This window comes from Stegostoma tigrinum, chromosome 29 (genome assembly GCF_030684315.1).
Source record: "Stegostoma tigrinum isolate sSteTig4 chromosome 29, sSteTig4.hap1, whole genome shotgun sequence".
NCBI classification, from domain to species: Eukaryota; Metazoa; Chordata; class Chondrichthyes; order Orectolobiformes; family Stegostomatidae; genus Stegostoma; species Stegostoma tigrinum.
This window is the reverse complement of record NC_081382.1, coordinates 25,495,604-25,509,249: the sequence shown is the minus strand read 5'-3', so window position 1 is coordinate 25,509,249 and position 13,646 is coordinate 25,495,604. Positions and strand designations below refer to the sequence as shown.

Sequence of the window (13,646 nt, the reverse complement as noted above, 5' to 3'; positions counted from 1 at the left end):
TAAATTATGTCACTTCTGCCATGTGGCTGGGAAGCTCTTGTCTATTTTGGTTGAAGCTTTCAACAGCACATGAAAACTGAACTACAAATAGGCACCAAATACAAAATGAGCATAAATCAGCTGGAACTAATTTCAGATCATTGTAGCTGAATCTCCATGTGCATTCAATTATGAAGCATAATGATGACAAAAATGCCCCTACATTTTTTTGAAGTGAACCAGTAGACCCTTGGATTAAGTTTCCTTTGGCATGCGGTATGAAATGACACTGAATAAATGTACAAAATTTCCTTTGTTAGTATAGCTAAGAGAATTTTAGTCACGTTCATTTTGAAAGTACTTACTAACTCACCAGAACAATCTTTTGAATTTATGATGTCATTACCATTAGCAACCAAATGAAATCCTCATTTATTAAGTAGTACTTAATTTCTGTTTATGCAAGATGGACTCAAATGAATACATTACTAATACTGCAATTGAGGAAAATGAACAACAATGGCCCTTGAGCTAAATTTCCTTATGACTTGAAACAGCTGCATATTTTCACAATGGAATTATGTCATCTTTTTCTATTTGAAATTAATTAATTATGAAGCAACTTGGGACCACTTGCAAAAGATGTGAACCATCTGCTGTACAACCTTCTCTTGTCGCTACTCATCCCATTGGAACAAACATTAAATGAGGCCACCTCTTCGTGGAATACCCCCATTCAGTCTGAGCATGTTTTTCCTCAATTTTTTTTCATTTTTCTGGCATTCACGTGAATACTGAGAACTTAATATATCAATGAAGTATCTAGTAACCAATACTGCATTTGGAAGAGGTGAGTAGAAACTCCTCTTTTGGAAAATTCATTCACTGGATAAGGCATTTCTGGCTAAGCCAGCATTTCTTGCCCGCCTCTAATTGCCCAGTTGTGCCAACCATATGGCTCTGGGTCTGGATTTACATGTAGGCCAGACCAGGGAGAGATGGCAGTTTTCTTCCTAAAGGTCGTTAATAAACAAGGTATGTTTTCTCAACAGTCAGCAGTTGTTTTGTGGTCATCATTAGGTTCCTAATTCCAGATTTTTATTTCAAATTCCACCATCTTCCATGGCGAGTTTAAAACCTGAGTCTCCAGAACATTACCTGAATTTCTGGAGTAATATTCTTGCAGTAATACCACTAGGTCGTTGCCTCGCCACCTTGAACTGAATTTCCATAAAATTATTTGTGACTTTTTACGACTGGTAATTATTTTCCTTTTGAAAATATTATTTAATTGTGGAGTAGTGTGAGACACTTGCAAAAGATGTGATGGGATTACAATGCAACTCCCACTTGTCCCCTCTATCATCATCCCACCCATTTATTTATCAATGCTTTTGAATTGAATAGATACTCATATTAATAATTACAGGCAGTCAAAGAATACTGTGTATTTCAGATATCTGAAGAGGAAATTGAAAGAATTATGTCTGGACAAGAATTTGAGGAGGAAGCTAATAATTCCTGGAGCAACAATGGAGATAGTGATCATAGCTCCCCTGGCAATGGTATTTCTGAGGGCAACCAACCATCACCTGTTTCTACTCCTTCCTCAAGGTGGGAACTTCTTGAGTTAAATGTAGAAGCATTTAAATGTTTAAAATCTTTTAATTCTGTATTTCGCAAAGGCTCACATTTAATTATTTAATCCTGTATTATAGCTAGATTATTCTATGAAGCACTTATGTAATATGCAACCTCTGAACTGATGGTTAATGCAATACTTGTAACAGGACCAGTTATATTTCTGGCCACTGAGATCCCAGAATTTTGATGATGCAATTATAAAGGCATTAAATGTCAAAGGAGAGTGGCTAGATTTCCTCTTGTTCGAGTTATCATTGCCGGACACTTGTGTGGAGCGAATGATACATATCATCTGTCAGTGCAACCTTTGAATGTTGTCCAGTTCTTGCATGTGGCACACTAATTTGGTACCTATAGACAATTAAGGGTTGAGAACTGAATATTCTGCAGCTATCAGAAAATATTTCCATTTATTCATTGATGTTAGAGGGGAAGGTTAATGATAAAGAAGGTGGAAATGGTTGAGCCTAGGACACCACCTTGTTGAATTCCTGCAGTAAAGTCCAGGGGCTGAGATGGTTGGCCACAAATAACCATAACTACCTCTTTTTCCATGCTAGCTGTAACTCCACCTATTGGAGAGTTTACCCCTAGATTCCCATTAGCTTCAATTTTACTGGCTTCCTTTGCTCCATTTAATCAAAGGTTGCCTTTATGTTATGTGCAGTCATCTCACACCTAGAATCCAACTGTTTTGTTCATGCTTGAAACATGATTGTGATGAAGTCTTGAACCAAGTGGCCCTGATGCAATGCCAACTGAGTACTGGTGAGCATATTAATGGTCCCCATGTACCGTCTGATAGCCCAGTTGCTGATGAGTTCCATGACTTTTCTGATGTTTCAAAGTAGCCTATCAGGCAATAATTGGCCAGATCAGATTGATTGTCTTGTTTTTAGACAGGAAGTACCCCGGCAATTTTTCACAATGTCAGATGTCACTATTATAACTGTACTGGAACAGCCTGGCTACAGGTGCAGCCTATCTAGGAATAATGTCTTCAACACAATTGCTGTTGCTGTATTGCTCATCTGCTTCTTGATATCAAGTGGAGTGAGTTGAATTGCTGAAGGTTTTCTTTTGTGATGGGGGGCCCTCAGTGGGAACAGAGATGAATTATTCATGAGGCACTTATGGTTGAGGATCTTCATGAAGCCTCATTCTTACATTAGTTGCTTAATTGTCCACCGTAATTTATTTGGATGTGGCAGGAATGCAGAGTGCTCCTAAGATGCTGCTTGGCCTGCTGTGTTCATCCAGCCCCACACTGTGTTATCTTTAATCTGATCTGTTGGCTGTGCATTCTCCAACATACTGGTTCTTAGTGGTGTGAATGTACATCTGCCTTGTTGCTTCACTAAGTTGGCTGCTGCTTTTTGGGATACTTGCTGCTGTTTCTGACATGTCCACCTATATTCCTTGATGAACCAGCTTTAGTCCCCTGAATTGATTGTATTGATGGAGTACAGTTAAGTGTTAAGGACATTTCTGTGGTCTGGAATTACATGTAGGTGAATCCAAGTATGGATAGCTTCAATGAACTGGGTTGGGTCTTTTGTGATGATCCTGTGATTACCTGGTCACCATTATTGATACCAGTGGGCTTTTGCTCCAGATTTATTTAGTCTGTAAAATTTAAATTTCCTAGTTGCTGCATTTGAGTTTGAGATAATTTTTCTAGATCCATGAAATAGGACTTTATAGTACTGATTTAACTACATTACCATTGACAGATGGAGCACCTCGTAAAGGCTAGCTATCTACTTTGTCACTGACATTGTTGGTTACAATTTATAAAAGGTGATTCCATAACTAAACACGCACTTATGATTCTTTTATATGCTATATAGAGAGATTTATTTCATTCCAGCATGTGCACACTCAGTTTTTGTTTGGGAAGCTTTTCTGGCTTTTGATGTTGAGCTAATTTGTTTAGTTATCTTTTTCTTCTCCATTTCCTTCCATTGTGCCATCTCTCCTCCTGTTTATCCGTTCATGTTCATATAAAAGTGAACACAAATTATCCATCTTTCCTTTCCAGCAGATCAATGGAATTGAATGGATACACTGCACTCAGGGATCAGTTCATAGGGACACCAGTCACTGCGCACTATCAGTACCTGCCGCACCTTTTTAGCTATGCTGCTCATTCAGGCCTGTTGCCACCACAACCTCGCAACCTAGACCCTCAGTCACATACACTTGTAAGCCAGTTGGTTGGAGCCGAAGATCTTGAACCTCTTGGAACACCAATGTTGATTGAAGATGGGTGAGTATAGATTAATACAACATTGAAGTAGTATATATAAGACAGTTGCCTCTTCTAGCATTGAAGTATGATGTGAAGGTTCACATGTTGGAATGGGGTGGACAAAGTCAGAAGTCACACAACACCAGGTTATTTATTTAACATCTCAAGATTTTGGAGCACTGCCCCTTCATCAGGTTAAGACCGCTCTGAAAAGCTTGTGATTTTAAATAGCACTGAAGTAGTGGTTTTGTGAACATTTTTATGTTCACACTGAAAAGCAGCAAATAAAGAAGCCTGGTCGTTTTTTAAATTTGGTAACTTTACAAGTCAAACTCAATAAACATTATACTCGTCTTGGATGTCAATAAAGTAATTAATTTTGGAATGCTGTCTCACATTAGTAACTTTAATGTATAATGAAACTTTTCAGCAACACTGGAGTTGATGTGTATTTGTCCTTTGCATGATTTCACACTTAACAATTAGAATTATGTACCACGTACTCTCAGTAGCAGCCTGATATGTTCCGCACCACAATTCATCTACTGTTATGAGACTCACTGTGAGCAAGGCAACAAACATTTTGCCAATTATTAAAGAATGACACTTGTGAATGCATTCCCTGTCCACCATCTTTCAGAATTGCACTTCTGTCTCTATCATGTAGGAAAAAATCTCAAGTTAATTTAAAGCTATTCTTGTTTTCCTTATTGATTCGTGTACAAATTTCTTCCGGTGACCTTCACCAAAAAGTTTAAGACAGTCATTGGGAATGTGTATTAATGAGATCTCCCAATCAAGCAAATTGCATATTATTTCATGAATCACAATGCCCATTAGTGATAACTTTGAAAGTAATTTTTAATATCATATATAAGTTCCCAGATTTTAGATTATAGTTTTAAGAGTTTTTAAAATGTTTCTTTTGTTCTGAGGTTCTGAGAGCCCCAACAGGATAATCTGGACCAACGGGAACCCACAACAGCTCAGTACTATCTTAAAAAAAAATCCAAAATAGGGACCAAAGGGCTTTGACAGCAACGGTTGCGTGCATTTCAGTAGAGTTGATTACACAAAGAAGCTCCTCTGAGAATGGCTGCCTAACGGTAGGATAGAGATAAACTGATAGAGAGGTATAAAATATAAATCAAAGTCAAGGTGCCTTTTTAAAAACTGAGGAAGTGACAAAATTGACATAGTGAAAAATGAGTTACAAAAGTTCATAGCGATAACAGGCCCTTCGGCCCACAGGTCTGTGCCAATTAACAGACATCAAACTGTACTAATCCCATTTCTCTGAAGTTCGTCCATAGCTTGCTGTGTCCTGGCATTCTAAGTGCTCATCCAGATACTACTAAACTGTTGCAAGACAACCTGTCTTTTCCACCCTCTCAGGCAGCATGTTTCATTTTTCTACCACCCTCTGGGTTAAAAACAAATTCCCTCTGATCCATTCCGAACCACTTACTTCCCACCTTAAGCTTATGCCTTCTGATCTTAAACACATCTGCCTTGTGGGAAAGAATTCTCATGATCTATTCTATCTATACCTCTCATATTTTTGCATGCCTGTCCACCAAGGAAAACAAACCCAGCCTGCCCAGTCTCTTCATAGCTGAGACTCTTCATCCCAGGCAACATCCTGGTGAATCTTCTCTGCACCCTCTCCATTTCAGTCACGTTCTTCTGATAGTGTGGCATTCAGAACTGCACAGTGTATTCCATCTGTGGCCTTACTGGTAGGTGAAGTTGCAACAAGATTTCCTTGTTCCTATATTTTATGCCCCAGCTATTGAAGGCAGGTATTGCATATGCTGCCTTTACCACATCCCTGTGGTGACACTTTCAGGGATCTGTGGACTTGTACACCAACATCCTTTTGTTTCTAAGTACTCCTTAGGGACTTACCATTCATTGTGTAAATCCTTCCCTTATAGACCTCCCAAAATAAATCTCATCACGCTTATTAGGATTACATTCCATCTGCTATTGCTCTGCCCAATTTTCCAGCTGATCAATTTCAGACTGAGAGCTGATAGTTAGGAAAAGTTGGTATTTATGCCGATGATGAGGTGGGGGAGAAAGAGTGAGCAGGTAGCTGGTTGACAGTAACCTAGCAATTCCACCATTACCCTTTGTTTTAAACTTCCTACAACATTTTTAGGGACCCCTGGTCCTCACTTCTTACCAGCATCCACATCCAAAGGATCATAAACCAACATTTGCACCATCTCTAGCCAGATGTTGCCACCAGACAAATATTCCCCTCTCCTCCACTCCCTTGTCAGTATTTCAGGACTGTTCCACTCCTTCTCCTCATGCCCATGGCACTTCCCCAAACAATTTTAGAAACTGCAATATTTGCCCTTTTACCCCCCCCACTTCACTATCCAAGGTTCCAGACACACCTTCCAGGTAATGCAGCAATTCGTCTGCATTTCACTTAATCTAGTTTACTGTATTCACTGCTGACAATGTGGTCTCCTCTACGTTGGGGAGACAAAAGACAGACAAGCTGAATGCTTTGCAGAAGACCTACAGAATGTCTCTAAAAATGACCCCAACCTTCCAGTTGCCAGCCACTTCCAGACGCCACTATATTCCCTGGCCAATATCTCAGTCTTGGGTTTGCTGCAGTGCTCCAGTGAGTCTCAATGCAAGCTGGAAGAACAGCATCTTCTGCTTGGGGATCCCGCAGCCTTCAGGACTCTATACAAAGTTCATTCAGTTAGAGCCTGAATGGCCCCTTTTGTGTCCTTTGACCCACCTCCACAGCCCAACCCTGTCATGACATGGGCTGCTTTCAACACAGTAAATCTGTTTTTGTCTGCTTATTGTCCCCATTTTTTTTTTGGCTTTTCTTCCTACCTGGCTTACTACCATCACTTTGCCTGCCCAACCAAATGAAAATGAGACTTTGAGATAACAAAGGCCTAAACCCTCCCGAAACGTCAGCTTCTGTGCTCCTGGGATGCTGCTTGGCCTGCTGTGTTCATCCAGCTCCACACTTTGTTATCTCAGATTCTCCAGCATCTGCAGTTCCCATTATCTCTGAAAATGAGACTTTGTGTATTTGTAAACATCATAGGTGAATTACTCAAATGTGTTTTCCTTCAGCTAAATTGGCGACTAGATTTTGTTAGTCATTTTAGTTGTAAGGTACAAAAAAAACTAAAAGTATTCAGCAAGCCTGATAGCATATGTGGAGAGATCAGGCTGAAGACTTTAATCAGAACTGGGCACAGTTAGAAATGTAATAGTTTTTAAGGAGGTGAAATAGGGCAGGCTGGAAAAAAAAGGGAAATCCTATGATGGGACGGAAGATAGGAAATATTAAATGACAGAAGAGTTGGTGCATGAGGAGGCAAAGAAACAAAAGTTGGATCCAGAGGAGGGCTGAATGGTAGAGTAATAAATAACTGTATTCAAAAACAAAAACAAGAATGAGAAGGTCATGTCTGAAACCTGTAAAGAAAAGCTAATAAATTTGGGAATGAGGGCGAGGAGATAAGTAGAGTTGGGTAGTTGATGAATGTGACAGAGATTGTAATGTGAACTTGTTAAATTCAATGTTGAAAGCTGTAAAGTGATTTTGGATTCTTTTTAATGAAGACCTACTTATGATTATTTGTCTCGTTTAACAGCTTAAATAAATCATGGAAATTCCGTAATGGTGTATGTTGTGAATGCTTCTTAAAAAAAAATTGTTATATGCCCTATTCTCACTTCATGATCATGGTTTTAACCAAAATTATTTTATTTCACCATCTGCAATAGAAGTAAAATTCTAATTCCAACATAAATAAAACATTGCTGCAACTACCCACTTCTGGAATTGTCTAGATATATTTTAAATCGGTAAAAATTCAGTTGTAATTGGGCACTTTTCCAAAGATTGTTGTAATTTGAATTTCAATATCTACATTTTTAACAGGTACAAGGTAACTCAGGCTGAGCTTTTTGCATTACTTTGCCGGCTGGCAGATGAGTTACTTTTCAGGCAAATTGGCTGGATCAAAAAATTACCATTCTTCTGTGAATTATCAATCAAAGACTACACCTGCCTGCTAAGCTCCACCTGGCAAGAGCTCATCCTCCTATCTTCCCTCACTGTCTACGATCGACAGATTTTTGGAGATCTTGCTGATGTGACTTCAAAATATGCACCATCTGATGATGAACTCCAAAGGTGAGACATATATCATAGAATCATTACTGTGTAGTATTTGATCGTTTATTTTTGGCTGACATTATCCAACTACTTACATATCCATGTGAACTGATTTTGACACATATCTGAAAAAAACATGCTGCTCTGATCAGAGCCAGGTTGCACTTTATTAAAAGCATTCAGAAGCTACATGAACCAATATCCTCTAGGCAGCCAACTCATGGCATTTAGGCTTCACATTCACTATTAAGTTATACAGCGTGAAACTAGGTTTGAAAATTGTCAGGCAGTCTGTTAGATGTGCTGGATGCTTGCCACATTTAATACACTTTTCACTGTTGAGAGCACACAAATCTACCGGCTCAATCCTAATTTTTAAAAAGTACCACTGAGAACTGGGGTTTTACACAGAACTATCGCCCAGTAATATAACTGGTCGTCCACTGAAGCTCTACAGCAAGTATACTTGCACTGTCTGTCTTAACTTCTAATGAACTCATTTATTTTGTGAGCTCCTGAATTTTATTCATGTTTAAAAGTAAGTCTGCCAAATACTAAACACAGCTTTTCTTTAAACGTATATGGTGTTTATATAAGATATACTCAAGTTACGTTAGCCTTTTGGCATCTAGTGTCTGCACATTAAAGCATTTGATATGTTAATAGGAAAGCTTTTTCTGAGCTCCCCCAGCAAAGAGTACATCATCATCTTCGGTTGGTTGTTTCTTTGGAGGAAATCAAGTATAATGGGAAGTGTTTACTGAGGAATATCCATTTGAATTTAATATCCTGGCTATCTAATTTCCACTGAGTAGAATTAAAATTGCCTCTGAATATTTGAATGGAGAATTTTGATACATTTATGTTTAAAATTACCTGTTCAGGTGCAAAAGAATGATTGAGAAGTTGTGTGACTGAAGTGATGTGAACACCAATCAATAGGTTTTACAAATACTGAAACCACAACGTGTTAGAACATTATTATGGTGTGCTTAGTGTTGTATTTTTTGAATGAAAATGGTATAATTCTGATTATTATTACATTATAGAGATTTAAAGGGTCCATACTGGTTTTAAATAGCAACTCTATAGCCAAAAAAATTCCTCTTACAATTTGGCCCTCAAAGTTCAGACAGCTTAGTCTAATTGATTTTCTTTTTGTTATTTGTTGTTTTGGTCTTTATAAAATTTATGAGCTTGTGTTTTCAAAGAGACAATTTTATCATCGCCTTATATGCGGATAAATTGTAAATCGGAACGCCAAGATCTGTGCAGTAATTACAAGGAAATTAATGGGATTACTTTAATTGCAATTAATAAACTTCAAATCAAAAGAGAATAGATCCAATTTATATCTCCCTAAACTGACACTCTGGTCTGACACCTCTGTGTTTTGGCACCTGATGATTCCTGAAGAATCAAGCTGCAAGATTCTTTCAAGATGATAAACAAGGGGGAAGGTTAAGAAACCTCTGTACAGGTATGATAACCCTACAATTGAATAGCCCATATTGTGTTGCCATGAGAAGCTCACACAAGGGAAATGCCAATGCAGTATCAGAGTTATACAGCATGGAAACAGATCATTCGGTCCAACTTGCCCATGCCAACCAGATATCCTAAGTTATCTAGTCCCATTTGCCAGTATTTGGTCTACATCCCTCTCAACCCTTCCTAGTCATACACCTATCCAGATGCATTTTAAATGTTGTAATTGTATCAACCTCCATCACTTTCTGTGACAGCTCACTCCATACACACATCACCCTTTGCGTGGAAAATGTTCCACTTTAGGTCCCTTTTAAATCTTTCCCCTCTCATCTTAAACCTATTCCGTCTAGTTTTGGACACCCCCACCTCAAGGAAAAGTCCTTGTCTATTCACCCTATCCATGTATCTCTTGATTTTATAAACTTCTGTACAGTCAACCCTCAGCCTCCGCTCCGGGGAACATAGCCCCAGCCTCTCCCTTTTGTTCAAACCCTCAATTCCAGGTAATATCCTTGTAAATCTTTTCTGAACCCTTTCAAGTTTCACAGTATCCTTCTGTGACAGGAAGACCTAGAATTGCACATGGTATTCTAAGAGTGACCTAACCAATATCCTGTGCAGCTCCCATATGACCCCAACTCCTGTACTCAGTGTGCTGACCAGTGAAGGCAAGGATACCAAATGCTTTCACTATCCTGTCTACCCATGACTCCATTTTCAAGGAACTATGAACTTGCACTCCAAGGCTTATGTGTTAAGCAGTCCTCCCTGGGATCTTATGATTGTGTGTAAACCCTGTCCTGATTTGCCATTAGGATAATAAAAGAGATAGAGGAGTAGTGAAAGGAATGGCTTTAAAACTCCCAAAATGATCTTGATATCCCATGGTCTGGCTAATTCTCTAGTCCAGTAAAGGCCCAGCCCTAAAACTAAGGAATAGGAAGATGCGACCTGTATTTGAAGCTGTAATATTGCTCGATCTTATTTTTTTTATTAATTTTTAGCATATAGTCTAAGTAATCATATTCAAGATAGTGTAAAGCAAGTTAAATTGATGTGCTATATCTACAATTTATCGTTTCACAACCTAGAGGATATGAGTTTTTAAACTAACTCCAGTATGTCAAATGTTTTAAGGATTTTTATCAAGGAGGAATGATTTATTCTAATGTTCTGTCCAAAGTTGTGTGTTAAGTGGAAATTTCTGCCATCTTAAATTCTGTCTGTCTTCCATCACTAATTTGAACCAGATTTACGTCTTCTGTTTTTTTCCTTATCACATTTTGCAAGGTTTTTTTAAAATTTTGATTTAAGGTTATCTGCATTATTTTGACACACAGAATGTGAGTAGCTGCAGATTGGAGCAGTTGCACCATTCAGTGACAATCTCAAACTTGGCACTAATGAGTTCTTATTTCATTGGACTTGCAAGTAATTTTATACATGAGCAACTACTTGGTATCTTTAATGTGTATTCGTGTCCACTTTTCTAGCTAATGTGTACCCTGTTCTCTTAGTAAATCATTTGGCCGAATAAAGTAATTAACAACCTATCTTGTAGAATGATGAAATCAAAATGTTGATTTTAAAGCCTTACAGGAAAAAAACTCTCGTATCATATTTAAATAGAAAACACACTTGATTTCAGTACTTGAATATATTCTGTTAATGACACTTTCGTAAATATTGAAATAGTTGAAACAGTAAAAATTGGAGCAGTGGAAGGGATCTCACTGTATCTCTGGCTTTGCTGACCATAAGAAGGATGCATTGTAATGTGCATAACGCAAGGGAGTAATGATCATGGAGATGGATAAGTGGCGATTCTTGATGTTAGAACTCCATAAGTAGTTACTAGTGTTCAATGAAAGCTAACAAATGTTCCATGTTTTAACTTCTACTAATTGTAAAGTTCTGATTCACCCACTACATATAGCACCATGTCACTGAAGATAAACCCTTTGGATATCGACGACCTTCCAATTAGCCATTATAAGCTAGATTTTAAGAATGCTATCAATGCGCTTTGCCATTTTGATAATTGGCATAATTGCTTCTGTAAACGCCCTCCATGCAGAGATTTTAAAATTTTAAAACATGGAACATGTCCGCATCGCCCTGATTTGGCACCTGTTACCAATTATGCAAGGTAGGTTTTATGTCAGGCAAGTGCCCTGCCCTCACATCAGGCAATATCTCTGTTAAAATGAAGTTTTTTACCATAACCTTGAGAGGAGAGTAACCTCAGACCAATAAGTGGATATATGAATATTAAATAAATCCTTTTATAAAATTCAATTCATTTGTATAAAATCTCAATCAAATTTGTTGAAATAAGTAATGTAATAATTCACTGAAATCATGATTTTGCTCCATAGATTCAGTGAGGAGGGAATGGAAGTCATGGAACGACTAATCTACCTCTTTAGAAAGTTTCAACAGCTGAAGGTCAGCAATGAGGAGTATGTGTGCATGAAAGCCATCAACTTTCTTAATCAAGGTATAATGATTTTCTGTGATACTATTTTTGGTTAACTTTCAAGTTTCCATTTTCCAATTCTGAGATTTTAAACTTCTTTTAAGCCCTAAATACAGTGGAGTCCACTTTAACTGTTCCTACCAGCCCACTAGATTTTGAAACTGGCAGCCAATCTTCTGCTTTCAGTTTCTCACCTGAGCAGCAGCAGTCAAAATCGATTCCCCTGTTTTTCTATCTTGGGATACTTTGGCCAATGAAGCACTCATAGAGTAATAATGTACTTCAGTAATAATAATGAAGAACATTGATCAGAAAATGAGGGAGACCAAGCTTGCAATTTCCCAGCCAGCATCTCCTTCAAAATTAACATTGATTAAACCAATTTTTTTTAAAAATTAAGTATAGAATCCACGAAGCTCAATTTCAACTATCAATGAGAAGACATAGTGGTAATATATTTAGGGCTTCAAAGAGAAAGAAAGTCCATTTCTGTTTGTACTCCCATTATCTGCAAATCTTTGAGTTCTCCTATTAGGAACATGGGCATGACTCAAAGAAAAAAGACTTTGTCTGTAATTTGACTAAATATTGTTCACTGTTCTTCCCAATTAATTCAGACTTTTGCTTGCTACTACGTATTTGTTATGCACCTAGCCACCCTAGATCCCAACAACTCAGCCACAACAAGCAAATATTTTAATTGCCTCCAATCCTTCCTGCACTTGTAAAAAATGGATTTAATACTTCTGTTCTAAATGACTGAGCACTAATACCCGTATCTAAATTCTGTATTAATGTAATACAGAAACTACCGCAAATACACCAAAGTCATAAGCATCTATCATGTGAGAAAGAGTTGCCATCTGAGATTGTGACTTTTCCTCATTTATTTCAGATTTCCAGCATCTGCAGAATTTTAATTTTACCTTAAAATGATGTCTACTGTTGCAGTATTCTTGGGATCTAGTGGGTCAATCTAATTCCAGTTTCTTGGATGGTACCTGTAATTAATCTGTTTAGTATTCATGCACAGGAGATCTAATCAATATTTGTGATGAAACTATAATTGTAGCTGTGCTATTTAGTGTCTGTCGTGGAGTGGAAGTTTGTATATTCGAGTGTAGCCAATGTTGTAATAAGTTAAACATATATCATTCAATGTAATGCAAATAGAAAAAGTTACAATAAACTTGCCAAAAGGCAGTAATTCTACATCTGAATGCCTCCAGCACTTGAAGAGTGAGAACGTTAGAAGTTGCATGATTTTTCTCCTGAGCAGGGTGCTTCAGTAATAATAATACAGCAAAATCATGATGAGTCAACTTTAAATAATGCAAAGCCCCAGTTACGGAGAAGTTGACAGCCATTCCCTTCAACACAGTAAGAAATCCAAAAGAAGGATGCCCATGATGAGCCAAAGTTAGTAGAACTTGTTCATTCTGACTATACCAGCCAATCAGAACAGAGTAATACCATGCTAGAGCATGTAATCATGAGCAAAACAGCAGCAGTGGCTATAAAGTGGCCTCACCCATAAGACCATAAGATAAAGAAGCAGAATTAGGCCATTTAATCCATTGAGCCTGTTCCATCATTCGATCATTGCTAATATGTTTCTCAAAAGGATTCTC

The 13,646-nt window shown here is 37.8% G+C and overlaps 1 protein-coding gene across 3 annotated transcripts in view; it reads left to right on the top strand.

Annotated features, from left to right (window-relative positions):
* The window catches only part of LOC125465549 (nuclear receptor subfamily 6 group A member 1), a 371,434-nt gene that overhangs the window by 335,713 nt on the left and 22,075 nt on the right, over positions 1–13,646 (top strand). For 2 of the 3 annotated variants that reach the window (XM_048559188.2, XM_048559189.2), the window contains 4 exons: positions 1,436–1,593; positions 3,665–3,892; positions 7,809–8,063; positions 11,915–12,036. In XM_048559188.2, coding sequence (XP_048415145.1) covers positions 1,436–1,593; positions 3,665–3,892; positions 7,809–8,063; positions 11,915–12,036 — 763 coding nt within the window. The remainder of the gene's footprint in view (positions 1–1,435; positions 1,594–3,664; positions 3,893–7,808; positions 8,064–11,914; positions 12,037–13,646) is intronic. The other variant, XM_059638274.1, reaches the window with a different exon arrangement.